General features: G+C 50.0%; 1 protein-coding gene across 4 annotated transcripts in view; it reads right to left on the bottom strand.

The window, feature by feature from the left end:
- Positions 1-26,835, bottom strand: part of RNF220 (ring finger protein 220) — a 215,850-nt gene that overhangs the window by 70,574 nt on the left and 118,441 nt on the right. For all 4 annotated transcript variants that reach the window (XM_015636627.1, XM_015636630.1, XM_015636629.1 and 1 more), the window contains one exon: positions 12,271-12,400. In XM_015636627.1, the coding sequence (XP_015492113.1) occupies positions 12,271-12,400 (130 nt within the window). The remainder of the gene's footprint in view (positions 1-12,270; positions 12,401-26,835) is intronic.

Here is a 26,835-nt window from a genome sequence, read left to right as displayed (position 1 = left end):
GGGGGCTGGGGAAAGGGGGGGAATGGAATTGTGTTTAATAACAAAATTTGTATGCAAGCCTGCATCCCAGGCTAAGGATGAGTGATCGGCAGCCAGAAAGTATTAAAAAGCCTCGCTAAACAGATGCTGACAATAGAACAAGACATATCAAATCAGATCTACTTCAGAAACATTAATATACACACGCACACACACGCTCGCCCGTGCGCGCGCACCCGGCTCCGCACACCCGCGCTCTTTTCTTCTCAATCACAGCAATATGGGAGACATCAATAAATTTTTATGAGACTTTTAGAAGATCAACACGGTACTAGATGTGACAAAAAAGCAATGTGCCTGTCATGTTCGCTTTGTCGGGGACACTTTAGCCCCAGATGCCGAGCTGCAGTGCCAGCAGGGAAAAATTGAATTTGGCTGGCTTTAATCTGCCTTGATTTGGCAGATGGCTGGGTGTTATGAAATGAGCAGGGATGGAGGAAGGTGTTTTCTCCTGGGGCTATGGCCCCCCTCCTCTCCCAGTGCTACTGCCTTTTGCCCCCTGCCCTGAAATGGTGGAAACACACAGTTATCCATTGCCATCAGGTCACTCCAAATGCCACAGCTCTGCTCCCAGCTATGGTTCCTGGGGACCACGGATGGATGGGCTGAGGCATCACCTCCTACACAGCCCCAGTTCTCTGAGGGAATGTGCTGTGGGATGCTCACCAACAGTACAGGATGACCCCTGTGTCCTGTCCCCCAGCTCTGCTCTCTACCCTCAGGAGGTGTCACAGAGTAGTTTTAGTTCCTGCTGCCCACTGAGATGCAGCCCTGGCACCGTTTCAAGCCTGTGCAAGAGCAAGCAAGATGGGAAAGATTTCCATTCCCCCTCCACCTCCAGCATTACGCTGAATTTCTCAATCACATGAAGTGTGAATCAACTTTTTTTTCCCCTTTTATAATCCAAATGCCTTGTTAAAAAAACAAACCCATTTCCTCCCTTTTCTTGTTAAAGGTGTTTAAAATTATTTGTTTTCAAGGGAAAGAGGAAGAATATAATTAATTCCTCATAGAAATGGTGTTAAGGCCAGGAAAGTGAAGTTTTCAGAATGAGAGTCTCTCTGGTCAGCCAAAAGATCAAGCCTCTGCTGTTGGGACCGATAAGGAAGGAGACTGATTTAGGTAACTTGGCAGACTTTATTTTATTCTTCATCTGGAGGATTATTAATACTCACTCCCTTTCTTGCAATGTAGCTCTACTCTATTACTAATAAGAGCTTTCAATTTGATTTTTTTTATATCCAGAGATAGGTTAGGAATAGGCACAAACCCAGGTCATCCAAGCACCCAGATCCTGCAATTCAAGGGTGCTTTTCCCCATCCCACTGAAGAGCCCCCTGAATTACAAGGGCTGCAGCCCCCTGCACCTCTTAAGAATGCTGGCAGCGGGCTCAGGATCGAAGGGCTGTCAGCAAAGAGAAACCTTCCCTTCCATAAACACCGCAGACAAATTAAAAATGGTAAAAGGGAAATCAAGACCTTTAAAGTTCAAACACTTTTTGGTGCCTTTTAAAGTTTTTTTGCTCTAGGCCCTTGCAGACAGCACAATCTTTGGAGACCTTGGGATTCTCTTTAATCACCCAGCCAGGCTGCAGTGGTCTGAAATGATTACACATTTACATAGTAATAACCCCAACACTCCCCACATTATTTCATGGCTAGCATATTTCCACTCAGCGAGTGATCCATGTGTTTTAAATTATAACCTGTACATAGGAAATTAGTTACTAAGTACGATATTCACGGGCTCATCTGACACTTCTAATTAAGGTGATTTACACAGAATTATCTTATGAAATAAAAAAATGGTGTTTTGGTAGCTAATAAAATATAATTACTACCCGCTTTTCTAAGTTACAGTTAGTTTTAATCTATTTGGGGAATTGTTTATCTAGTTCATTACAGCAAAACAACTTCTTTACCTTTTAGGCAACCCCCTCAAAGTACCAAAGAAGAGCAAGGAACACCTTGGGAAGACCCAGTGATTTTGGCAGCCTCCTTCTCTCTCCTGAAGACCTTGTACTTCCAAGTGACAGAAGGCTGCTTCCTCACTGGCTCCCTTCCTTGGGGCTGAGACACCAGTTCTGTCAGTGCATTCATGCATCCTCATGTTTGATGTCCCCATGGGGACAAAATAAGCCCCCTGCCCTGGTGCTGGCAGAGGGCTCTGCCCAGTGCTGCAACTGCATCACCCGTTAATAGGAGCAGCACACCAGATCCCCACATGCTCCGGGACACAGCACTCATTTAGATTAGGGACCATCAGCTTTAAGAGGAGCCTTTCCTCTCAATAAGGCTCTTCACAATGAAAGCAGAACTCAGGCTACACCAGAGACATGCAGATGTCCTTTAATGCTAGGCACACATTTGGTTAGGAGCATCCCCAGGTGCAACTGGGAATCCCCTGGCATGTCCCTGAGTGAGCTTCAAGGGGCTGTTCAGGCCCAGTGCTTCTGTTCTGATTTCCCAAAGGGCACCTCAGCAAGCCAAGTATGTGCCCTCCTCATCCACAGTCCTGGGGTTTCCTCTACCTCTGCCATGGTTGTTATTACACACAGTGACCTTAAAGCCTATTTACTTTGTTATGGTCCTGCCTTTTGGGGTGTGCTTGCCATGGGAAATAAAAAGGCAATTATGCAAGGAGTGGTCCCTTATCATCCCCATGAATGGAAGCTGATGCTTCTTCCCACAGGGAAAAATCAGGCCACTAGCTGAAGGTTAAGTTCTCTGAGCTTAGACAGTTACAGTTGTTTCTGCTTATCCCTGAAGGACACTGAACCAGTAAGCAGCAGGTAAGAGAGCTACTTCTATGCAGCTGGACTCTTCCAGCTTTGCCAGTCTTCCACAAAATCCCTTCTCAGCAGCTCCCTGTTTGACAGGCATCAGCCTGTGCAGCTCCCAGATGACATCCTGCAAAACCAAAAGATTTTTTGCAGCCAATGGATGTATTTAATAAAAAAACAAACAAAAAAAAAACCCAACAAAACCAATTGGAAACAATTTATTTTTAGCTGTGGGACTTGTGGCTTGAATATGCAGCCTTGGGATGGGAGCCCCGGCAGCAGCAAAAGCCTCCGGCAGAGCCGCGTGGATGGCTACACCAGCTGTAATGGAGCAGTTGCTGGGTAGAGAGGGAATTGGATTTTTGTGAATGCCAGTTTAAATAAGTGGAAGTGTCACTTGATGCTTGAATAAGGAAATGGGAGTTTGATTTTACACCTATCTGTAGGTGACAGCCCTCAGCACGGCCAGGTGTGATCTGTGCCGTCACAGCAAGCACACTTCTGATTTTTAACCTGCTGTGGCTCCTCCAGTGGCACCATGGGATCATGATAGGAAAAGGGGCTGCATGATGGTAAAGAATTGCCAGAGAGCCTGCAGTCAGGGCTTGAAATGTTCTACACCTACAGTGCCAGACGTGCTTCCCACGTACTCCTCCAGTCAGTATTTGTGAGACCTCAGTGACCAACACAGTCAGTTGTGACAGATCTGACCCACAGGGCAGTCACCCACCTCCCCCAAAGAGATGAAATGCAGCAGAATCATAAAACACTGTGGCATGACCTGACCATGCTGAAATCCCTTATTTGCTCTGTCCTATTCACATCCCCAACTCTTTCTGCCCTGCTGTTTTTTCCTTTATCAACCTCTGGTACCCCCTGTCCCCACTCAGCGTGGATAACGGATTTCTGGGTGAGGATGTGATGGTCCATGTGTGCAAGGCCAAAGAGGAGACTGTGGCTGGGGGATAGTTTCATTTCTCTCCCACTATTTGAAAAGGAGGTGGCTGGAAAAATAAAAAGGAAAATCAGAGGGAAAGGTCATGCATTAGATTGATTTGGGGGGCTCTTTGCTTCCATGGCTATAATGACTGTTTAATTATTCCCAGCTCATGTGGCAGTTCAGAAGAGGCTCTGCAGAAGATATGCATCGCTCCAGGGTAAATAACTGACCGGAGATTTATTTCTCACCCTTGGGTTTCCACACACCCCTTCCCAGGCCTCCTGCTGCCCCGAGAGTCAGCAGCAAAGGAAGGCTTTACCCTCCAGAGTTCCAAACCTCAGCCTTCAAATCCATGCCCTGGAGTCAGGGAATGGACTGCAGGTATCACAGCTCTGAAGGCAATTTAAGGAGTGTTCATAGCCCTTTTAGGGCACTGCATGGACAAGGGAAAATGTGACCCACACATTTTTTCACTTGCTGTGCTACCCTGGAAGTTCTGACCCATGAGAAGTGCTTCTCAGCTATGAACTCTCATTATGGACAGCAGTCTGTCCCTTCCTTGGGGTCTGCCATGGAGGAGAGGAACAGGGCATCTCTAAGCAGGGCAGGCAGCTGCCTGGCTTGTGCTCTCTCCATAGGAAAAGCCACGGGTGAAGGGTCCAGGCTGCTGTCATTGCCACCCTCTAAATGCACAGGAGGAAGCTGGAGGGTCTCTCTTCCCTTTCTGTCCGTGATTAATCTGCCACAGTGAGGGGCAGGGACACAAATCAGAGGAGGAATGAAAGAGGATAAATCCATGGTATCAGCAGCACCACATTGGCTAGATAATAAACAGACTCCTCTCCTCATAAATTTCTCTCCATTCCTACATGTTTCCCCGCCATCAACACTCGCAGACCTGGAGCTGGACTGCTCCTGGCCTTTCCAGTGTCCTGGCTGGTGGGAAGATCTGTGGCTTTGCCAGGGAACCTGGGTCCCTCCACCTGGTTTGGCATCTTTCATTCCCTGCACAGACTGGAGTGCAGCATGAGCATGACGATGGCACAGTGGAGCCTCATCCCAGCTCACTGGAGTTTAGAGGATGCATGGGATGCCTGAGGAGACTGTGGTGAGGTGATCCTTAATAGCATGTGGAGTGGGTGGGAGAAGCACTAGAGACACAAAGCACACTTCAGTTTACTTGGTAGTTTCTGTCTCAGTGCCCCAGGGTGGCTTGCTTTCACTGCCCCAACACCACACTGTGTCCTCACTCCTCATTTTGGCAGCAGCCAGCTCACTCACTTCTCCACACGCCACACAGAGATGTGACCCTGTTAGCTACCTCCTGGTGGCAGGTGGTCCTGGTCCTGCTCAGGGATCACCAAGAAGCTGACACTTTTAGGCAAGTTTAATTTAAATCTGACAGTAGTTAAAGTGCTGGGGAAAGCTTCAGGTGATACCACTCAGCTGGAGATGCATCTGTGCCTGAAACTGGACATCCCTGACTCCAGGGCTGAGGTTCTGTGCTGAACACCTCTGCCATGGGTGGCATGGGATGCTCCCCTGGTGCTGTGGGGCAGGATTCTCTCCCCAAGGGAATCAGGGTAGAACAGGATGTGAAAACCCATTCTGTGCTCCCTAGAGCAGCTCCCAGACCTGTCCCTGCAGCCTGGTTTTGCTGGTGAACATTGGCTGCAGGACAATCATGGAGGACTCACACCTAGGAGGAGCAATGAGTAGATGGGCAATTAACTCTTGATTGAACACCCTGGGGGATACCAGAGCCCTTTGGGAAAGCCCCTGGGAGCACTGGGAGGGCACAGCCAGGGAGAGGGTGCTGCAGGAGAGGTACCCAGTCCCACCTGCAAAGCATGCTCCGGCACTTAATAGCACCTGTCCCCAGCATCTCCCAGGCCTGGATTTATGCCTTGAGGGGTCACCTCTGGTGAGACTCTAATAACACGACTTTATTAGCTTTCTTGTTCCTTCTTTAAGATACAGTAGCAAGGGGGGAGGAGGGCAGCAGCACCTCGGGAAAGAGCGGGGGTCGTATGGATAGGAAGCAGCTGCCCTCGCAGTTCCCCTTCTCGGTGACAAGGGGGAGAGGGAGAAAAATGATGCTCTCTCGAAATTTATCATGCACCCAATTACAATGTTAATTGGCAAGTCCCAGAAATCAATTAATTCGCAAATTTTTTTCAATTAAAAATTAAGATAAATCATAAAACGTTATTAAGCAAAGGCCAAACTCCATGAACTTTTTTTTTTGTAGGTATCTGGGTTTTTTTTTTTAATTTAAATAAAAAAAAGAGCTGTGTTGCCAAAGCCCGATGCCCTTGAGTGCCTTTGCTGAAGCGCAGGGGGCTGTCATCAGCAGGACTGGGCTGAAGACAGATAAAAAAATATCGACCAGTCGGACACACTGCTTCTGCTTTATTGATCAGGCGGGAATTTAACTTGCTGTGCATATCCACCGTGTCAGCAAGGGCCACGGGCGAAATTAAAAGTACTTGGCTTGGAGATGTCGCCTTGATACTGGGGGGTGGGGAGAGATGGAGGGAGGGGGAAGAAGAGGGGGAGAAAGGGAAGAAAAGAAAAGAAGGTGGAAAAAGAAGAGGGGAAAAAGAAGGAAGAAAGACAGGGATAAGTTGAGGAGCAGGAGGTTTCAATGCCTGCTTGCAGTCTCACTTGTTGGCCAGGGTTCCTTCCTCTCTCTGGAGAGCCTGCAGGTGTCTACTGCACGCAAGGAAGGGAATAATGTATTCCAACAGAGCACTGGAAAAAACCCTTCTCACTCAAAACCATTTCTAACCTCTCTCATTGAGAGGCTGGTGGACCTGCAGCATTTGCTGCACAGAAGTCTGGGGAAGTACCTGGTCATCAAGTTAAAAGTCCTGAGGCATAAATCAAGGAGACCTGAGGCGAGAGCCATGACCCTGATGTGACACATGACAACAGAGCTAATTCGGGTTTTACACACTCTATTTATCCTGCTGGGCCTGGTAGCACAGCCACTCGCCCTTCCCACAGCAACCGCCCACGCTGGCCCTGGGAAGGTCTCCTCAAAGGTCCTTTGGGACAATACAGCACTTGGCAGATCCCACAGAAATGAACACTTCCCTGGGGCAGTGCAAGGAGCAGCTGTATTTAAACAGAGAGTTCCCAGAGCAGGAGGGGGGTGTGAGCCACATCTTGTAATGTGCTCTGGGTCCTTATTGTGACAGGAGAAACAGACCAAGCCCCTGTCATTTGGGCACACAGGGACCACAGGGATGATGTGCTTGCCAACTTGTTAATTTGCAGGAGTCTCCAGTGCAGACTCTGAAGGGCTAACATGGGATGACTTTGATCAGAAAGACTACAAAACATTGAGAAAGCAACCTGTGAAAGATGTGAAAAGCAGGATGCATCTCCATAGGTATGGAGCCATCTCTCAAGAACAGTCAACTTGCCTTGTGACCAGTTTATCTCCCAAGGTCCCACATGCGTTTCAGCTATATTGTTAATTTACTCCTTATTCCGTATCTCACTAGGCCCAGAGCTGCCTCTGTCCCCTGAGAAGAGCTACTGCTGTCCCTCTCTACATAAAGAAACCTGGAACTGAAGCTTCTCACAGCAGGGTGAGGATGCTCTGTGCAGTGCCAGGAACTGAAGAAGCACTTTCTGTTCCTACCCCGTCTGCGAAAGAAGAGAGGATTAAGAACAGTGAGAGGAAAAGAGCATGTGTGCAAACAAGGGAGAGGAAGCTTCGGACAGAGCCCAAAGGAAGATTTAATCCTGGGCAGAGGTACACTGAATGCTGCTACAGGAGCTGGAGCACCATAGTCCTGTGGTTGGCTCTTTTCCTCTGACATGAATCAAAGCTGGCTCCAAAAGTCAAGCTAAATCCCCCATCTGGGCACTTCACCCGCTTTGACACAGGCCTTCCCACTGCATCTTTCTCTGCCCTCCTTTGCCTGACACTATTTGGTTCTTTCTGACAGCATCTTTGAGGTCAGAGAAAACAGCCTGCAGCACTTTCCATTTGCACCAAGGTGCAAGACCCCAGTGCCCTCTGTGCTTCAGGAAATGCTTCGTAATCACAGAAGCAGAAGAGAAATTATTCCTGGACACACAGAAAGGTCATTAGGGGAAATCAGTAGCTCCTGAGATGCTGGATGTGCAGGGATGTGTCCCCACGCCCCCAGCAGAATGACAAGGAGCAATGAGAGCTGCTGGCCTGGGCTGGCAGCAGCCAACAGGTGGGCACAGGCTTTGTAGCACAAACATGCTCAAAAAAATTACTGATTGCAAAGGAAAAAAAAGAAAGAAAAGTGAGTGAGGGGGGAGTTTGCACAGCCATGGGGCACTTTGAGAACATCACCACCCTCACTGCTCTACGCCCTGGACCACTCCCCAGCTATATTGATACACCTCATCCATTTTGGGGAGGTGAAATCCTAGCTCTGAAGCATAGGTTTGCTGATGGTAATGCAGGGGAGAATCTGGCAGCTGTCACATGGTGAAATGAAAACACCCCCTGCCAAATATATTTTTTTAAAGGAGCACTGCATATTCAAGAAGAGATTGTTATGCTATTAAAACCACTGCATCCAAAAGCACATTCCTAACCTTCAAACTGCTGAACTCAGCAACTGTAATATTTGTAATGTGACTTCCTAAGGTTTTCTAAATGGCCAATAAATGTCTCTTCCCCAAACTCCAGAAAGAATCATTGTGGAGCATCAGCTGAGGCTGGCTCCAAAGCTCTTACTTCCTTCTTTACTTCTGTCCTCGAATTCATCTTTCCTCCCACCCTGAATTTGAACCAGAGCCCTAAACCTGCCTTTTTCCACCCAGCATCCCCTCCATCAGCAGTGCTCTGTGGTCACTGCCTGGGGAGAGCAGGCAGGAATGAAGGGTCCTGCTGTCCACTGCCACCTCTGCTCACAGTATTTACATGCAGACCCACGCAGCAATGCACATGGGGATGTGTGTGTCCTGAGGGACAGCCCTGGGTGCTGCTCTAGAATGCTGTGCCCACCTGCACTCCCTAGGTAGTTCTAGGCTGGGGAAATGCAGCTGCAGCCAGAGCACCAGCTGAAGCTCAGAACTGGGGCCACTGACAGCTCCAGAAAGTCTCACATTTCAGTGTGCTTTATTGCGAGCCTTTAACATGGGTGAGGTGTAAAACAAGTGTATATATATTGAGTGAGGATAGGAGACTCACATCCAGTTCAGCTTCATGCACACGGACCAGGAATATTCATGTATTCTGTGTCAACCAGCCTGGCTGAGGCACAGGGCATAGACATATACAAAGGGTTGCTGCTATTATTTCTTATCTTTACCTTGGGTGGCACTGAGCTGCTCAGATAGGCACCTTTTGCTCTCTCACTGTACAGGCAGAGCAAGGAGAGCATCCCTTCTGCCCTGCATCATCGGACACCCCTCACCCACCTCCCACTCTGCTGATTTGAGCCTGTACTCTGCAAAGGTGAGCTCCAAGGTAATTTCTCTTTGGAGGAGGAATACCAACAGTCTTGCCTGGCAAGAGTTAAACCCCATAAAACCAAGGCTTGTAGTTTTGTTTTCTTTCAATTTATATCCTTCACTTAAAGGGGGGGCAGGTGAGGAGGGAAAGAGGGGGAAAAAAAAGAAAGCCAGGTGACATATTCTAAGAGGGAGCACCGAAAACGTGTTAAGCACTTCAAAATCTCATATATTCAATCGGCCTCTGGCAAGACATCTGCCTAATGTTAGCGCTTAAATATCCTTTTCCATTTTACATGCATTCAAGTCTCATTTGAGCGAAATGAAACGGTATTATTAAAGGGAGATTTTGCACAAATGGCCTGAATTTGACATGTCAAGTTCAATGAGGCTGTTACATATGTAACACCAAAAAGGGCTCGGAGGCTGCCGGCTCTTGAAACAGCGCCAGTGGCTCAGAAATGAAATTTGCATTCAGAGAGCCCTGCTTCGCTGCATGGAGCTGTGCACAAGGCTTGGTTGGACCCACACAGGGTGGAGGAGCCGGGGGGTGAGCACATGCAGGTCTCTCCCTATGCTTTGGGAGACTGGACACACCAAGAAGGCAGCCGAGCTAGAAACCCAGATACTTCATTCCCACTCAAGATAGCTTTCGCAAGGGAAAGCTGGACCCTGCAGCAGGGTTGGATCCTCCTGAGTGATGTTCCTCACTGGTCCAACAGCTGGTTTGTGTCCCTGGTATGTGCACAGGACTCCCTCAGCATGGGTGGGTGCTGCTCTGTTGCCAGCATGGCTCCTCCTGCCTCACTGCATGATGCTCCAGCTGGGTTGACCTTGAGATGTCCCTGTCCTGAGGCCAGGATGGTCACATCAGTACTGCCCACGGGGGGGAAAAGCAACGTCCCTGTCTCTGGGGGATAGCAAACCCCATTCCCACCAGCTGAGAAAGAGGTTCATTGGAGTGGGTGAATCGCTTGTGGTCATCTGGGAGCACAGGTAGCATCATCCAGGTGGTGCCTACAGCTTCCTTTTATCTCAGCCCCAAGAAGCTCCTGTGGTCACCTGGAGAAATCCCTTTTCCATAGAGTTGATCCAGTGCCCACAAAGCCTCCAGTGCTTCAGGCTCAGTGGGCAGGAGGGGATCTGCCTTCCTAACCCTGAGCACAGGAAATCTATGATTTTGTTGCAAATCATTAAGGTTTATTAAAACTTAACACCAAAAGCCATGATTGGCTGCATCCTCTTTAAATTAGAAAAAAAAAAAAAGCCCTTGGAAAGCAGCCCCCGGTTTGCTTCTCCCCATCAGACTGATAAGTAACAGCTGCTCGGCCATTTCGGTAACAAGTCGGTATTGGCAGGGAGCGGCCAGGGCTGCCGGTGCCCGTCACGTTTATAGGCCTACATTTTATTTTTATGTTTATTGGGTTATTTGAGATCATTATTAGTTTCTCTCTTCTCTTGTTGATGTGTTCTTGCTCCTGGCTTCTCCAGGCAGGAAAGGTGGGGGAATGGGAAATGGAGCAACCCACTATAGCGAGCTGCCTGCTGGGGCTGGGCACTGCATGGGACTCCAACCCCTCACACCCCACTGCCTGCTAATCCTGCCCACTATTCCTGCCCTTCCTGCATGCTGCTGCCACTGGTCCCTGCATCGGTTCCCTCCAGGACTGGGAGAGCCCATCCCCATGAGGAGCTGCTGTGTTACAGATTAGCCTCCATCGCCCGAATCCATTGCCTAGATTGAATGTTATCTATCACACTACGGAGGGAGTCGTTATTTAATAATTAATAAAGACCTCTGATTCTTCCTCACCGCCTGCGTGGCCGAGTGGAGCAGGCCAGGGAAGAGAGGGCAAGCCAGGGAGAGCTGTCTCCTCTCTAACTGCTGCTGTTATTTAAAGGAATAATGCCATTCTTTTTCATTTGTCAGCTGGCCCACAATGGCCCTTGTCACGCTTTATGATTTAGGGTTTCCTTTCCTTTCCCATTAAACGCCACCTTCCCATCACCACTTCGCGCCAGCCAGCCTCTGCTCCTGGCTTGCAGTTTCAGTTTCACTCTGATATTGGCCCAACTTCTTTGATGGGCTCCTCCGAGCACTAATTGCTTCTGTTCATTTAAACCTGTTCACTAATTTGCAGTGGCCCTTTATTAAGTTGGATGTGGCCCAAATTACACCATAAATTACGCTTGCAAGGGGACTGGGTGTCGCGGGGGATAAATGGGCTGCCTGTTCCCTGCCTCCCCCCTTCCCTATCTTCCTGTGCAACACATAGAGGACGTGGTCTCAGCCTGCGGGTGTGGGTGCTGAATTTGGGATATCTCAGCCCAGATCCATTCTGGGAGGTCTCTCTCTAACTAAAGCTCCCACCTGCTCCCTCCATCTTCAACAGCTATTGTTGAATCCAAGAAGATCCAAGCCAAGCAGGGATGGATTCTGCATCCTCTGCACTTTGTACAGCCATGTCACCAACCCATCACCCTGGTACACTGACACACATGTTGTCTCTTCTCTCCTACCACCTGGTGATGTAACTTTGTTTCTAGCAGGCAGTTTGATTCCTTTCCTCACCTTTTAATGACCGGAGAATTCATTAATAATTGAAATAAACACGCTCTTTCCCAAGGCTGCTGACTTTTATTAAGGCAGGGATCTGCCAACCCTTGGCTGCAGACATTTCCTAAATAACTGCTAGCAGTTAAAAGGCAATTATTATTTTTTTTAAATAGGTGACTTTTTTGCACTGGGGGTAGCAAAAGGGAGCTGAAGGCAGCTGAGGAACAGTGTGCACCAATGCTGCAGGGTTGCTCCATCATGGGATGTCAGCAACATGGGAACTGCTCACACATCCCCAGGGAAAGGTACATCTGTGACTTCCGGGAGGAATTTCTGCCTGACTTTACCATTTCAGTGAACTCCAGGGAAATGTTTCTGCCCCACTGGCTAGCACCAGATCTCCCATATCTTGTAGCTGTGGGTATCACCATCTTCTCTGCCACATGCAGGTGCCCCAGCTGGGTCACCAGGGATGCTGGTGGACCCAGGGAGCTGCTTACCTGATGTTCAGCTGCGTGAGCTTCTCCAGCTCCTGCTCCATGTGCTCCTGCAACTCCCCGGGGCGAAGAAGGACCTGGCAGATGGGGCAGATCGGAGCCTGGCTGTCAAACAAAGTTGCTTTCTTTTTGCCTGTGAGAAAGAAAAGAAGGGAAAAAGCTTTAGCTCCGATCAGCTGCCATCAGCATCATCTGTGCTCTTCTTTGGTTCCTGTCCTAGCACAGGACTGAAATCCAGGGACTTTCTCATGGTATATAATTCTCTCCCCATCCTACAATCCCTGGGGCAAACAGTGGCTCTCTTTTGCAGTGGCACAGCAACTGACACAGGAGCATCCCAAGCCTGGCTGTGCACCCTCCAGTCTTACAGGAAGAGCAGCAACTGCCCCATTCTGAAAGTGACTTTGTGCAAGCCTAGCTTCCCATTTGAGGTTCAGGTGATACGACTTGGAGTAGATGAATGACACAACACTGCTCCTCTTCCTATTAACTCTTTATGAAGAGCCATTTTCGTCCTTCTTGACACTCCTGAAGTTGGGTGGGTCAGGCTGATCCTCCCTGTGAAGAACAGAGCAAATCTCCATGGGCACACAATGTTAGGAGACAGAGGAGAACCTGTGGCATGAGGCTGTGGATGTGCTAGGGAGCTCACCCAGGATTGCTCAGCCTGTCCCAGGGCTGGGTTGGGGCCTCTTGTCCTTCCTGCATCACCTACAGCTTCAGACCCCACAACTGCCAGAGTTCTGGGACCCCTGGGGCTGCATCACCCCTGGGTGAGATTTGGGGCTGCCTGTGTACTCTAATCCCTAGCTGGGTTGAGTCTCTGGGGCAGATCTGTAAGTGATGCATTTCCTCACATCTTCCTTACTCTCAATCCTGTCTTCTGCTTCCCTGCCCAGCCACATGTCCCTGGTTCACTCCCTGCTCTGAAGCCAATTTCTTCCAGCTCAGAAACTTTATTGCACCCTCTGTAAGGAATATACAGCGTCTATTTAACATAAAATAAAACTCTAAAGCAAACAATGAAGTTCCCATAAAAGAGGGAAGCCCGCGGGTCCCCAGGCCCCCTCTCCCAGCTGTACTAGCAGCTCTGCTCATGAGAGGGCGTGCGGAGCCTGGCTCAGATGGCTCTGGCAGGGAGAAATGTGCTTTACAGCTGCCTGTTGTCATCCAACATGAACCCTCCTGCTGGATTATTTATTTATGTATTAGACATGGATCAAATTGGTTAAATCTGAGTGAGAGGCAGTAATGCACAATAAAGCAGCCTGTGCTGGATACGAAGGGACTGTGTGCAATGTGGCCTTCCAATCAGGAGGCAAAAGGTGCCATTTTATGGCTCCTAATGATGGTGGAGCCCAGTTAAATGAATCCCCATTAAAGGAATACACCTTCTCAAAGGATAAAACATCAGTGTGAGCAGCTTTACTGCATCCTTGCTTCTCCCTGTATAACTGTATGGCACAAGCATTTAACAAGAAAAAGGGTCTGGAATAAGTTTGAGAGTCACTTCGGCTTATCTTTGCCCTCCAAGAGGACAAAGTGTATGTGTCTGGTGGAAGCAGGGCTATCACTGGGATATTACTTGCCCTTTCCTTCAGCACCTCTATAGAAGATGGGAGAAACTGAGGCATAAGGGGAAAGTTGGGGCAGGCCAGTGCTGTGGTGCATTCCCTGCCTTCTTAGCTTCCCTTTCCATTGGGAACTCTCCCATTTGCAGAGCCAGGAGGAAAACCCCACTGGTCTCTCCTCTGGACTTGGGCCACTCCCAGAGGCTCCCAGGCAGAACCCAGGTGCCTCAGATCCTCATTCCCACCACCCTTCTGCCAGGGAGGACACATTGTTTTTTGGCAGCATGCAGCCCATGCAACTTGGAACATCTGCCTCTCTCCTCCTTCCCTCATGTTTAAATAATGCCCAGAACACAACCCAAACCCAAACACCCAGCTCCTGCTGACCCTTGCGGGAAAGGTCGGCATTTCAGTAATTCCACCTTCCTCTTGGAGCTTTTCCACTTTTGTCTAGTGGGGGCCCAAAATAGTTCAGGAGCGTCCCCGACCACCTGCTATTTATAACCCCAACTTCACAGCAAAACAATGGAGCTGTCTGAGTCTCCCTCCCAAAATAAACAGGCAGCCTTTGAGCGGACGGGAAATCCTGCTGGATCCCTGCTGTGGGGTGTACAGATGGATGGGTAAACAGGCTGCCCTCTGCCCTACCACGCTGCATCCCTGCTCCTGGCCCAGGCCACTGCCGTGGGGCCCACAAGCCCCCATCACCATCCACAGCTTTGGCTGCTGGGGCTGGGATGTGCGCAGCAGCACCAAAGGGTGGAACAGAGGTGGAGCATCCCCATGTCTCTGCTCTGCGGGGAGCCCAGAGATGTTCCTTTGCTGGAGGAGGTGATGGACTGTCCCAAACCACGGAACTGGGATTAGCAGCCTTGGATTGGGATGCTTAGTCAGGGTCCCCTGCTGGGGACCAGCTGGTACACCAGACTGGTGGGATATTTAACCTCCTGCACACCGGAGCCCTTGTGCCCTTCTTGTTCTCCGGTACTCTTCCATGGGGTGCATGTTCCTAAGTAGAGGCGACTTTGGATTTCAATGGCTGGGGCAACCAGAAGGGGTCTCAGGCCATGGGAAGAAGCCTTGCTGTCTTCCATGGCTGCTCCTAACCCCAGCGCAGGCCAGCAGGAGAAATGAGCAGCAGTGGCCTTACCCATCAGCTACACCAATGATACAGTGATGAGTTTGTGCCAAGGAAGGATGTGACAGCTGTCACTCCGCATCCCCACGACAGCTGGGGAAGATCCCCCTGCTCCAGTGAGCGCAGGAGGCTGGTGCTTGCACTGAAACAAGGGCTTCCAGAGGGGCAGGAGAACAGCAACCTGGACATACAGCCAAGTCCCTGATGTACAGATTGCAAAGCAGGAGACAGAAGGAGCCCCAGCTCCTGGCCCAGGGGGCTGACAATTGTGCTTTCACAGGAGCAAGGCTAAGTGCTACTGACAGGCAGAAAGGAGGGATCCTCTCTCGTGCCAGGAGGACACCTACGCAAGCCTCCCCAGGTCTGTGGAACCCGCTGCGTGCCTGCAGTGCAACAGAGGCTCCTCCTGGGATGCGTCTCCCCAAATCAGCAGCATCCACATCTGCAGCATGCCCAGAGCCTGGCACACACCCACACTGTGGTGTCTTGCTCCAGGCAGTGGTACCCATCTTCATGGTGCAGGATGCTGGGTTTTGAGGAGAGGGAGAGGATGGGCATGGCAAGTCCTCAGGCTTTGTGAATGCCAGGGTGGAGAGAGATACATACATCCCACATCTCCTCCAGAGCAGGGACACCCTGATATCCAGGAGCAAACAAAGGTTGCTGCATCATGCGTGTGGCTGGACCGTGCTGGGATGTAAGTGCTTACCCCTCCGAACGGAGGGCACTGATTTGACCAGGCAAAACAAAGGGCCCATATCCCTGAGCGGGAGGGACCTACGCCTGCTCCCTGCTTGTCCTTCCCTGCCCTGTGCCAAACCCGCTCCTGGGAGACACTGAATGGCTCTTTTCAGGCTTTTGTTTTTTGGCAGCTGTGTTTTTGTTTTCTTTGCCCCTCTCTCTCCCCTTCACTCTCTGGTTACTCAGTAGGCTCGGCTCCAGTGTTTACCCTCCGCGGCTCTGCCGTGCTTCCCTTGCTGCCGACCCCCCACTCGCCAGTGCCAGAGAGATGAAAAGGCAGAGCCTTGGTGCTCCCGCTGTTTGCACGGTCTCCTGGGCTCTGCGGAAATGTTTAACTCCAAGTGTTGAAACCGAATATTTCCTGCTCTGAAAGCAGAGTGTTCAATACACAGATGCACCCCTGTGTGGAGGAATTTGTCCACAGGCTCTTTTCGAGGGCATCTGCAAATGGATCCCAGCCCAGGTAGGGACTGGACCAAACCCTCCTGATCCCACTGGGCAGAGAGGGCTGGATACTTCATTCAGTTACGCTGATATGGATCCAAGAGAATTCCTTTGGGAAATGTCTGATACCCTGAAAAGCAGCTGGTTATGGGACCTGGGCTCCAGGCTGGGAGCTGGGCTCAGGTTCTGGGGACACAAGCATGGTATTGAATAGGCACAGAGCCATGAAGTCATCCCTGCTTCTGCCCTGCACCTGTGCCCTGACAGCACTGCAGGGTGGGAGTGTGTCACTTGGAAGGCAGAGCTTTCCCTTACAAGCAGAATATGAACTACTGTTTTGGAGAGCATTTAAGTAAAAAAAACAAAACAAGGAACCCAGCCCACCAACAGTGCTGACAGCACAGGATGTATACAGCACCTCACTACTACACAGCACAGGGTAAACAATGCTCCCAAGTCACTCACTGAGTGAAGTTTACAAGGCATGAGGGCTCACTCTGCACAGGAGCTCATCAAGTTGCCAAATGAATGAAATAAATTGTCTGTAACTCCATTGCTCATCTGCACTGACACACAGTCAGGTGCCTCCCCAGAAACTGCTGCCATGGGTGGCACAGGCAATGCCACCTGTGCCTCCCCATGCTGTCCTTGCTTGTCACCAGCTGAAGCTTGCTCTCATAAGGACCAGCTCTTCGGTCTCAACTCCTGATTTCTCCTACCTCAATCTCTTTTCCACTTCTCTGAGTACAAACCTCCCCCCCCCCCCGAGATGCCTCCCTCCATCTCACCCTCTTATTTCTGCTCTCTCCCTCTTAAACACTCCATCATTTAAACCCAATCAAAGCCAGTTGATCTGAAACTCTTCTGAATATAAATGACCCCACTCTGGGGCCTTGCAGCCCTGTGCCCTGCATTGGGGGCCGTGCTGAAACCAGGTGGGTGGTAATGGAAGTGCTGACACAGGCTCCTTGACAGCATCGCCACTGCCAGCACCTGTAATAATCCCTCCCGGCTGCTCTGCAACTCGGTTTCTGCGGCGATTATTTTCCAGTTGATGATGGGCTTGCTGTTATTTGTGTACTGATAGCAGGTATCTTGTGTGACAAGCCTCCTTTCCTTCCAGCTCAAAAAACAATAATTCAAAGAAAGCCCCATATTAGCTCGGAAATAGCAAAACACTCACTCTTCTCCTGGCGAGCCCATGCCGCAACTGATGAGGCTCACAGACCCCTGGTAGTAAGTGGCAGACAAGGCGGGGAGATGACAACGGTGGCGGAGATGGTTCACGTGTCAGCGCAGAGCACCCCAGAATAACAGTAGAGGCAGAAAATATTTGGTAATAAAGTGAGGGAGTAGGAATAATGTTACTCATTGCTTTCCCATCTCCCTGTTATTTACTGGTGTGGTCCCAGTGCTGTCCCCATGGAGCAGTGTCCTGCCTGCTGGGCACTGCCTTGGATCCTGCTGATTGGCACCATAAACTATAGGCCCCCAAAAACCTGCACTTGAGGTCAGGGCACCTCCCATTCCTTCCATCAGGGCCTTCCCATCCCACTGGCTGGGGGATGCAGACCTCAACTTGCTGCCCAGGACCAGGTGCCCTGGATCTGGCCCCTGCTGTAGCTGCTCTGCACAGGGCAGCTGACACCCAGGTGCCAGAGACAGTGACAGGCAGTGAGGTGACTCCAGGTTTGCGTGCTGTGGCTGGGTTCAATGTCTAGCTGTGATTGCATCCACAGCACAACTTAACTCTGCAAACACCCCACAGAGCAGCAAGCACATCCAGACCACTGAGGAATCACCCTGCATTGAGCATGGGCCTTTTGGAGGTCTGTGCAGGTAGGAAGGTGGCAGAGGTCTGAAAAAATCCTTTTCAGGTAAGAAAATGTTTTTGAGGAATCACTCCTGCATCACAGCACAAAGATGCTGCAGAGCACCAGCAGAAGCTGGACTTGAACTGTGCTTGGCACAGCACAGGGCCAGTCCTGCCTCGAATCCAGCAAAGAGATGGGATGAGTGACAGCTGGATTTATACACCTAGGGTGTATAAAATACATAGAGACACAGATGGACAGAGGGACCTCTACAACCACATGAACAAACTGGGTCACCTGTACTCAGACTGCTGCATCCCTGACACTGCTCCCTGCTAATGTACCCGGGCCACCAAGCAGCCTAGAAAATACACCTCCTTCTCCTGAGAGTGAAAACTGAAGAGGAATCTGAGTCAGAAAAGCTTGCTAAAATATTGATTTTCTTCCAAAGAAAGAGTTGTTCTTGTAGCTGCCTGTCCAGACAAGCTGAATACCGGAGAGGACTGGTGTAAACTGGTACAGCGCTGCTGCCATGCAGTGACCCATGGGTCACTCAGTAAAAATGCATGCTTGAACAGCACCCTAGGCTCTTCAGAGGCTGTTGCATGTCCTGTTGGGTCCAGCACCATGTTTGTCATGGCAAGTGGCAGCCTGGCAGCAGGAGAGGTGAGGAACCCCTTGTGATCCAACCCTGGCTCTCCATCTGCAGAGATCATGGCTGCCCGGTGTGGGGCAGTGGAAGATGGATTGAGCTGGGCAATAATTTAAGAAACTGAGTGAGTCTGTACATCCAATCACTTTACAAATCAGGGGAAAGGGAGAGAGGAGGAAAGGCAGGAGCGGGGGGAGAAGTGAAAAGGCCGCGCAGGGAAATGCATCACAATTACTGTCTCAGCTCTAATGAGGAGCCTGTCATGAGGCTGTCATCCTGCGGAAAGCCACCTACTCAGAAAGATTCAATAAAAAAGTAGCAGAGAGATAAAAAAGAGATATATTTCAGCCCTTGCTAATATTCTTTTCATTTGTCCCAGCACAAAATAAGATACTGCACTTAACCGGCTCGGTTAAAATGAAAAGGGGGGGGGCGGGAAGGGAGCAGCATTGATCAATACCACTAAAAGCCGGGAGACACGGTGATGGAGTGCAATTTTTTTGTCTGTGCTGAAGCGTAGCAGAGGCCCGGGCGGGGTAATTTATGATTCGTACGCATGCCGGCTAACTAGAGGCTGACAAGACAATGAATCCTCGATGAGAGGGACGCAGGCTGCTGGGAGAACTGGAACGGGAGAGTGTGACAGGGACCTGGGAGGGAGAGGGGAAGAGGAGGACTGGGACAGGCTGATGGTGCTGCTCCATGTGGGGATGCTGAACTGAGCAGAGACTCTTCCCCAGGTTTCACAAGAGGAAAGTAGAGAAACACCGGGAGCAAGCAAAGGAAGGTGGTTCACTGCCTCCATCCCTGCCTCCTCGCTCGCAGCTCCCAGCTGGGCAGCCTGCCCATGCAGGCTTCTCCCACAGAAGCATTACAGTGCTCAGCCACACCCCTCACTGGGCTGGAGATTCACCAAACTAGGTCAGCAGGGGCCAAGGACATAGATGATCCCTTCTCTGCTCCAGATTCTCTGACGGGTGCCAGTATGAGTCTGGAAAAGCTCATGACCATGGAGTTGTATCTTGCTGCTATTCATCTTCTGCTTCTGGAATGAAACTGGAGTCTCCTCCAAGACACTGATGCATCTTCCAAACACAAGTCCTGGGAAGCAGCTGGGTCTCCCCAGCATCAGTCAGGGACCCCTAACTTCAGCGACCATGGCACGGCAGAAACACTGCTGAGGGAATCCTACAGCTCTGTTCTTCCATCCTGGGGGATCTCCTGGGATATGATGCATCTCCTACCCCCACATCCTTGAGCTGCCCTTCATCCCATGGGTCTTGTTATGCCATGCACTCAAAGACTGGCCAGACTGTGGACAAACCAACCAGAGCCAGTGGGGCCCAGGGATCATGCCTGCAGTTCTGAAGACTCCATGGCCCATGGCCAGTCCTCTTGCAAAATGAGGCACTGAGACACAGCACACTTCCCAGCACACAGGCAGCTAGGCAGAAGACTCCAGAGCTCTCTCAGCTCCTGTGTCTGCATCATGACCAGACAAAGTGTGGGTAATGATTCTGCTCCTCACCATCCCTCCTCCTCAGCTGCCTGGAATACCTGGGGCTGTGTACCCAGGGCTGGGCAACATTCACCAGTGTGCCTGGCCTCTGGCCCTGTTTGCTGTTACAAGGGCCACTTCTTGTCCCTGGCTGAACCAGTTGCCCAACCTGGAGTTTCTGCTGGCCTGGTGGAGAGGGTGAAGGAGCTGTGTAGCTACACTGCCAAAGTGTGTTTTAACTATCTATGTTCTACATCAGCTCTTGGGATGGAAAGACCTGGAGCAAAGCACCTTCTTTAAATGACAAAAAATAATGGCAGTGGGAACTAGAAAAGGTGGGAGTTTCACAGAAACATTCTTGTATCTGTCTGGGAGACTGTACAAGAGCTGGGGTCTGAGATCTGTACATATTTGGGGCCTGTTTTGGGCCTTGATTGCTTCATCTGTAGCAGAAACAGGGATGCAGTTGAGGGTGGGAGTGACAGTCCTGCAAAAGGGACTGGAGGAGACCTGCAGGGGTTTCTGCCCCCAGCCTCATTCCACCATCACATCCAGCTCCCTATAAAATGTGCAGGATGATCCTACACCAGGCTGCAGCTGCTCAGTTGTTTCAGCCCCACCTGTCTGCTCCTCTGAGTCCTCAGCAAAGGACCTGGCTGCATCCTGAGAGACAAGATCAGCCTGGAAATGGGTCCTTGCCTTCACCACTGTCAGTGAAACAGGAGCCTGGGAACTACAACGCTGCCAGTGGGCTGAGGCATGCTGAGGGTCCCCACACAACCCAGGGAGGTACCCCAAGCCTGGCCCTGCAGAGGACACTTGCAAGCAGCCATGCTGCTCCCATGCCCTTGACTTGGAGGGCAGCCTGTTCAGTTGGTGATATACTGATACACCTATAATTCGAAGGGGTGATGTGGTAGAGTCTTTCCCTGCCTCCCACCCACACCCTCCCTGCCACGTTCCAGCTCCTCTCCTCCCTAGGGGATGTGTGGGGCACATATCGAAAACACAGATATTGAACTGTCAAAACTATTTCCTACAAGAAAATAGATTCATCAGCTTGCAGCACACAGGGTCATTGCCACATTTTCCCCTCGCGCCAGCACCTGCACATGCCGGCGCATACCCAATGCCTCTTCGCAGCACCAGCACTTTAGCTTGTAGCTCAGGGCCCTTAAGTGACTTTGAGAAATGGATAATCGATTATAATTCCACGGGCCTCTCTGCAGATTTATCCGGAGAATGTATAAAAGCCAGGGATTGGGAGAAGCGGGTCCTTCTGGCCAACACGTCAATTGCCTGTGCTTTTCGTGCCCAGCTCGGAAAATCGCATCCCGAGCACGACTCTGTTTAATCCATCAGTACACAATCAATGCACTCTGTAATCAACTCTTGATCACTTAATTTTACACATGTTGGCTGAATCCCTTTGTTTAATCACTAGATCAGGCCGCCTTGTTGCACTGCCCCCTCCCTGCTTAACCCTCCCTGACCCTCATCCCCTGTTGTCGGCACTACCAAATGCAGCCCAGAGCCTTCATTTCACCTTGAGGAAGAGCTCCCATGAATTTAGAGAGTCATGAGATGGCAGAAAGTGAAAGAGAAGGAGTGAAAAATAACACTGGAGAGAAAGAAAATATTTTCCCTTCTGTGTCTTCATAGAGCTCGTGCTGGCCTTTTTGAGCCATGTAACAGAAACCACTGCTGGGGTTTAAAGAGGGGCTGGATGTTGGGGTATGTGTACTGAAGCTCTGTAACATCCCAGGGAGAATGGGCACATTGGGGTGCCACTGGTAATATGCACCAGCAAATGACAGGAACTCATCACCCAGCTGCATCTGTCCCCTCAGCATCCTCCCCCTGATTATTTTGACTGTTTTAGCAGCCAGTGCCATTATGAGCAACAGTTCTTGATCTTTCCCTTCCAGAGGCATCCTTGGGACCATCTCTCCCATCTCACCAGGGTTCATCTCCCTTTTTATGGCAAGAGCACAACCCTTGGGTACTGAATGCATGTAAACACAGCTATTTGGCATTTTTAGCATGATTTGTGTCACTAGCCTGATGCCATCTCACCCTTTGCATGTATTCTGCTGGCATGCTAGAGTCAGTGTCCGGGGGATGTTCAGGTGGAAATGTCTGATGGCCCGACAGTGAAATGCACTGGGATTTTGCAAGAAGATTTTGTTGCAGTTTAATTGTGTGATGAAAGCCTGAAGCTCAGACATAGGGGGACCACATACTTGCAATCCAAACGTGGACCATTTTGACTGGACACGTAGGTCACACAGCACGTTCCTCCTACCCGAGCAGCACAGTGGTCATTCCCAACCCAGTTATATCGTCCTTTTCAAAGAGGCCTTGATGCTGCCTCTGATTTGGCACGTGGAGTAACTGCTGCTCATTCCTGCAAGAATAAATGATGGGATATGCTTGAACAAGAGGGATCTGGAAGCACAATTGCCAGGGGAATGTGCAAATGTTAGCTTTGCACAGGAAACTCGCACAAAACTGCGTGTTGACACCAAAGAGGCCAGTTATAGGACAAAGCAGGCACGGATGTTTGAAGAGAATTCCAGTTGCTATCCTATAGCAAATAGTCTTCAAAGAGCCCCTGGAGCTCTTGGCTTCTCAGCATGGACAGAGGAGCTTGTGCAAGATGAAACGCAAATAAATAGTTTACCATAGAAAAGATATCCAAGGCAGAGTGAGATGCAAGTTTTAGCGCTCACATTAGCCAGCTGGGGTTTTATTGGTCCCCAAGTAAAAGCTGTAAATAAAATACAAACCTAACCTGCATATTGTCAAGCTACATCTAAAAAAAGCCCACAACTTAATTGCACTCAAGAGCACCAAGGGGCAAAGTCGTGCACAGTGCATCACAAGGCAGCCCACAGAGCTGTTTAGTAAAGTGTAAATCCAAGAGCTGAACAAGTGGAACCTTTTACCTTGGGATCTGCCAACAGGCATGGATTACTCTGCCTTTGCTAACAGCTCATTCTGCTCCAGAAACTCTTGGTAATGGATTTGTAAGGAAAAGGACCACAAAATGCCCTCTTCTCTGCTCACACTGACATTGGTGGCAAGGAGGAAGGATGGGTGGTGAGTCAGATGCGAAGGCTCCATCTCCTTGTTTCCAGCCTCCTGTCTGCCCACAGGCAGCCAAGGTAATGCTGCATTTTAGAGAGGCACAGGCCAGGTGACAGGGACTGCAGCTCCAATTGGAGTACACCAGCAGGGAATGGGTGAGCCACCAGAGCATCTGCCCCTCTTCTCCTGACTGCTGAAGGTTTCCCAGGGACTCTTGTGCCAGCCTCTGCAATGCTCCTGGGGCTCTCCAGAGCAAGGACAGGTCTTCCCTCCATGTCAGGCTCTCATTCTGCCTATGCAAAGCTTAGCTGTTCTTTTCATCCACTTTTTCTTTCCACTGCATTCATTCTTTAAACTGTAAAATGTGCTGATATATTATTAACATCAAAATTAGCTCACCTGGCTCACTTTAAGGAATTGCTCGTCCCAGCAGATCTATGCCTGTGATCTGTTCTGGGCTTCACCTGACTACTGTCTGAAGGGCTTTTTTCCCAGGGTCTGCACTTGTTCAATGCAATCTGGCTTCAGGGGATTAGAGAAATCCAAACTAAGTCATTCTATCCCAAGTGTCCCTGGTGGGACCTCTGAACCCCTGGCTAGGGACTACTCTTCATCCTTATCACTTGGCATAACACACACTGTTTGGGTGAGGGTCCTGCTGTGCAGGAGCAGGGCAGGATGAGGCCTCATATACACCTCACAAGCAATCAGGGATGCTGCTCTGCCTGGAGAGCTAAGTGCCCAAGTGGAGCATACAGGATGGGAAGCCAGACAGAGATGGGATATGCCTAGGTTGGAAGAAGGTACCATCCAAGCAAATCCTGGTGCAGCACTAGTGAACCCCCCAGGAAGAGCAGGAAAGACCTTGCTGCAAACCAGCTTGGAGGAGAAGGAGCACAGAGATGGAGTGCCTCCCCCACTCTCACCCACATGCTGACACAGGCGATAACAGTGTCACATCCCTTCCACCGTTTTCAGGTGGAGGGAGGGGAATAAGGAAAAAAAACCCCAAAACAACCTGCCAAGGACTAATTAATATTTAATTTACTGCAAAATGTACTTATTATTCCCAAGTAATTGGCCGACTGCACAGCTGTGACCACTAATGAATAGAGGGGGGGCAAGACGCAGGGACAGGAGGCAGGTGGGGGGGGAGCACAGGGGTGGTGGTGTCTTTGATCAGACCCTGCTGCCTGCCTTTTAATGTGCATAATAAGAAAACTTAAACAGCTTTGATTTTTTTTTTTCCCAAGATCTAAAAATGGCTGTGATGCCACTAATGGATTGCGTTTAGCTTATTGCACTGTAATTGCCCTATTATCCCTGCAACTTTAACGAGGGGGGAAAAAAGGACTTTGGAAGATGGCACTTGCAAATAGGTTGTTGAATAACACTGCTGCTAAACACAGAGAACATGAGTCCTGCTTATTGTGATTCCTAGCATAGATTCCCAATACCTGAGGCACTCAGCATCCCTGTCTCTATTGCTGCTTTTCGCTCTGTGATTGAACTATTGGCTCATTTAACTCTAAGGATGGGAAATATTTTTTTACCTGCTAATAGAAGCATGGCTCGGTTGTGGCCCAGAGTAGATTTTTAGATCAGTTTTTCTTGATGGCTTATTCTGTGGAGAGAGTTAATTTCACCCCAGTGCAAAGTACTTAAGTGGGATTTAAGTGGCACGGGAGTCTTTTGCTGACCCCTTAGCATAAGGTGAAATCTACCCTAAGAGCCCTCCGTCCCCAGAGAGAGATGCTCAGCACAAAGTGGGGACACATCCTGATGCTTCAATCTCTTAATCTGCTGCTGGGATCCGGTGTTCCGCATGCAGTCCTGACCTGCACAGGCACAGCTTTTGGGCACAGGGACAACCTCATCTCTATACCCTGGGCTGCCTTGGCTGAGGCACGAGAAAAGGTCTTTACTATGTTGAGGGGATGTGGAGGAGTATGGGAAAGGTATTCAAAGTCCAGGTTTCTTGCTTGTTCTGAGTCCTGACCTGCTCCAACCCTCACTGTTCCCTCCCAAGATGTGCAGTCACTGTAGCTGTCACTTATTCTCCTGGAGGCTACAAAGACCAGGGATGTCTTCCTTTTGCCCTGAGCCTCATCCCTCCTCTCCTCCACTGCATCCCCCACTCCAATTAAAGGCCTGGCAGTGGGTCCGAAGGCTCCCTCAGCTTTACGACAGCACTGAGACCCAGGCCAAGTTCCCATCCCACTTCCACGTGTGTAAATCCAAAGCAGCATCACAGACTTTAACAGTACAAAAGCCACATCACCACTTGGCACCTCCGCTCCTCTCAACATCCAAGTCTGTGGAGCAGTGGGCCGGGAGACATTCCATCACAGCCACCCACTGCTCCTGCCCGTGGCTGCTAGTTCCCCCAGCTAAAGCAAACAGCTCCTCTGACACTGTCCCTGTGCTGCAGCAGGGGACCATGGCACACAGTGGTGGGGACAGGAAAGAATCTTCAGGGTAAAGAGGACACAGAGCACACACACCCTGCAAAGCCATCCAGCAGCTGGAGGGAATTCAGGGAAGGGTGGTGGGAAGGATCAGGGGGTCAGCAGAGCTATACCTGCAGCTTGGTGCAGCAAGGAGTGATGGTCCTGACTTGCCATGGGCCTCACATGCCTCTGTGCAGGGACTTTGTGCCAAGACACAGCCTGACGCCTCCCTGTGCCTGGTCCTGGTAGCTCTCCTACCCAGCAGGGACAGAGGCAGAGCAGGCTGGTGCATGAAGGTTTCGAGGGAGATGGAACTGTCCTGTGCTACCTAACGTGTAGATGCACAGGGAAAACACAGATTTGAGCTTGGAAAATGCATCTCCATGGGTAATTTTCCTGGTTTCAGCTTAGGGTAGAGCTAATTTCTACTCTTTTAGCTGTTACAGTGCTGTGTTTTGGATTTGGAATGAGAATGGTGTTGAAAAAATACTGATGCTTTGGTTTTAGGCAGTCAGGTTTATTCTAAGTCAAGGGCGTTTTTTCCCCCTTCTCTCATGCTCTGCTAGTGAAGTGGTATGCAAAAGAAACTGGAAAGATGCATAACTGGGACAGGTGACCTGAACTGACCAAAATCCACCCCATAGAATGCCATGCCCAGTATATAAACTGGGGGGAGTTACCTGGAAGTGTGGCCAGTCTGGATTTGGGAAGAGGGGTATGGCATTGGTCAGTGGGTGGTGAGCAATTGCATTGTGTATCACTTGTTTTTTCCCCTTTTATTGTCATCATTAATATTTACCATTATTATTGCATTTTACTTTATTTTCAATTACTGAACTGTTCCTATCTCAACATACAAGTTTTACTCTGATTCTCCTCCCCATTCCACCAGGGTGGCAGGTGGAGGGTGGTGTGTGGTGTTTTATCTCCAGCTGGGCTTAAAACCCTGACAGTCATGCAGCCCCTTTGATGGAAATGTGGTATCTTGCTGCTCACACAAGCCTAACAACATGTTGAGCAGAGCAAAAGGAAATGCACTGCGAGCACATGCTCCCCACCTGCATGAAGGCAGGATCCTGGTGTTAAAATCCTCAGGAAGCTGCAGACAAGGATGGGCTGGAAGGGCAACCATCACCCATGGGTGACCAGCACAGGAATAATCAGCTGAAA

The sequence above is a fragment of the Parus major genome, chromosome 8 (assembly GCF_001522545.3).
Source record: "Parus major isolate Abel chromosome 8, Parus_major1.1, whole genome shotgun sequence".
Lineage (NCBI taxonomy): Eukaryota > Metazoa > Chordata > Aves > Passeriformes > Paridae > Parus > Parus major.
The sequence above is the reverse complement of the archived record's forward strand: the minus strand, read 5'-3'. Positions and strand labels throughout refer to the sequence as shown.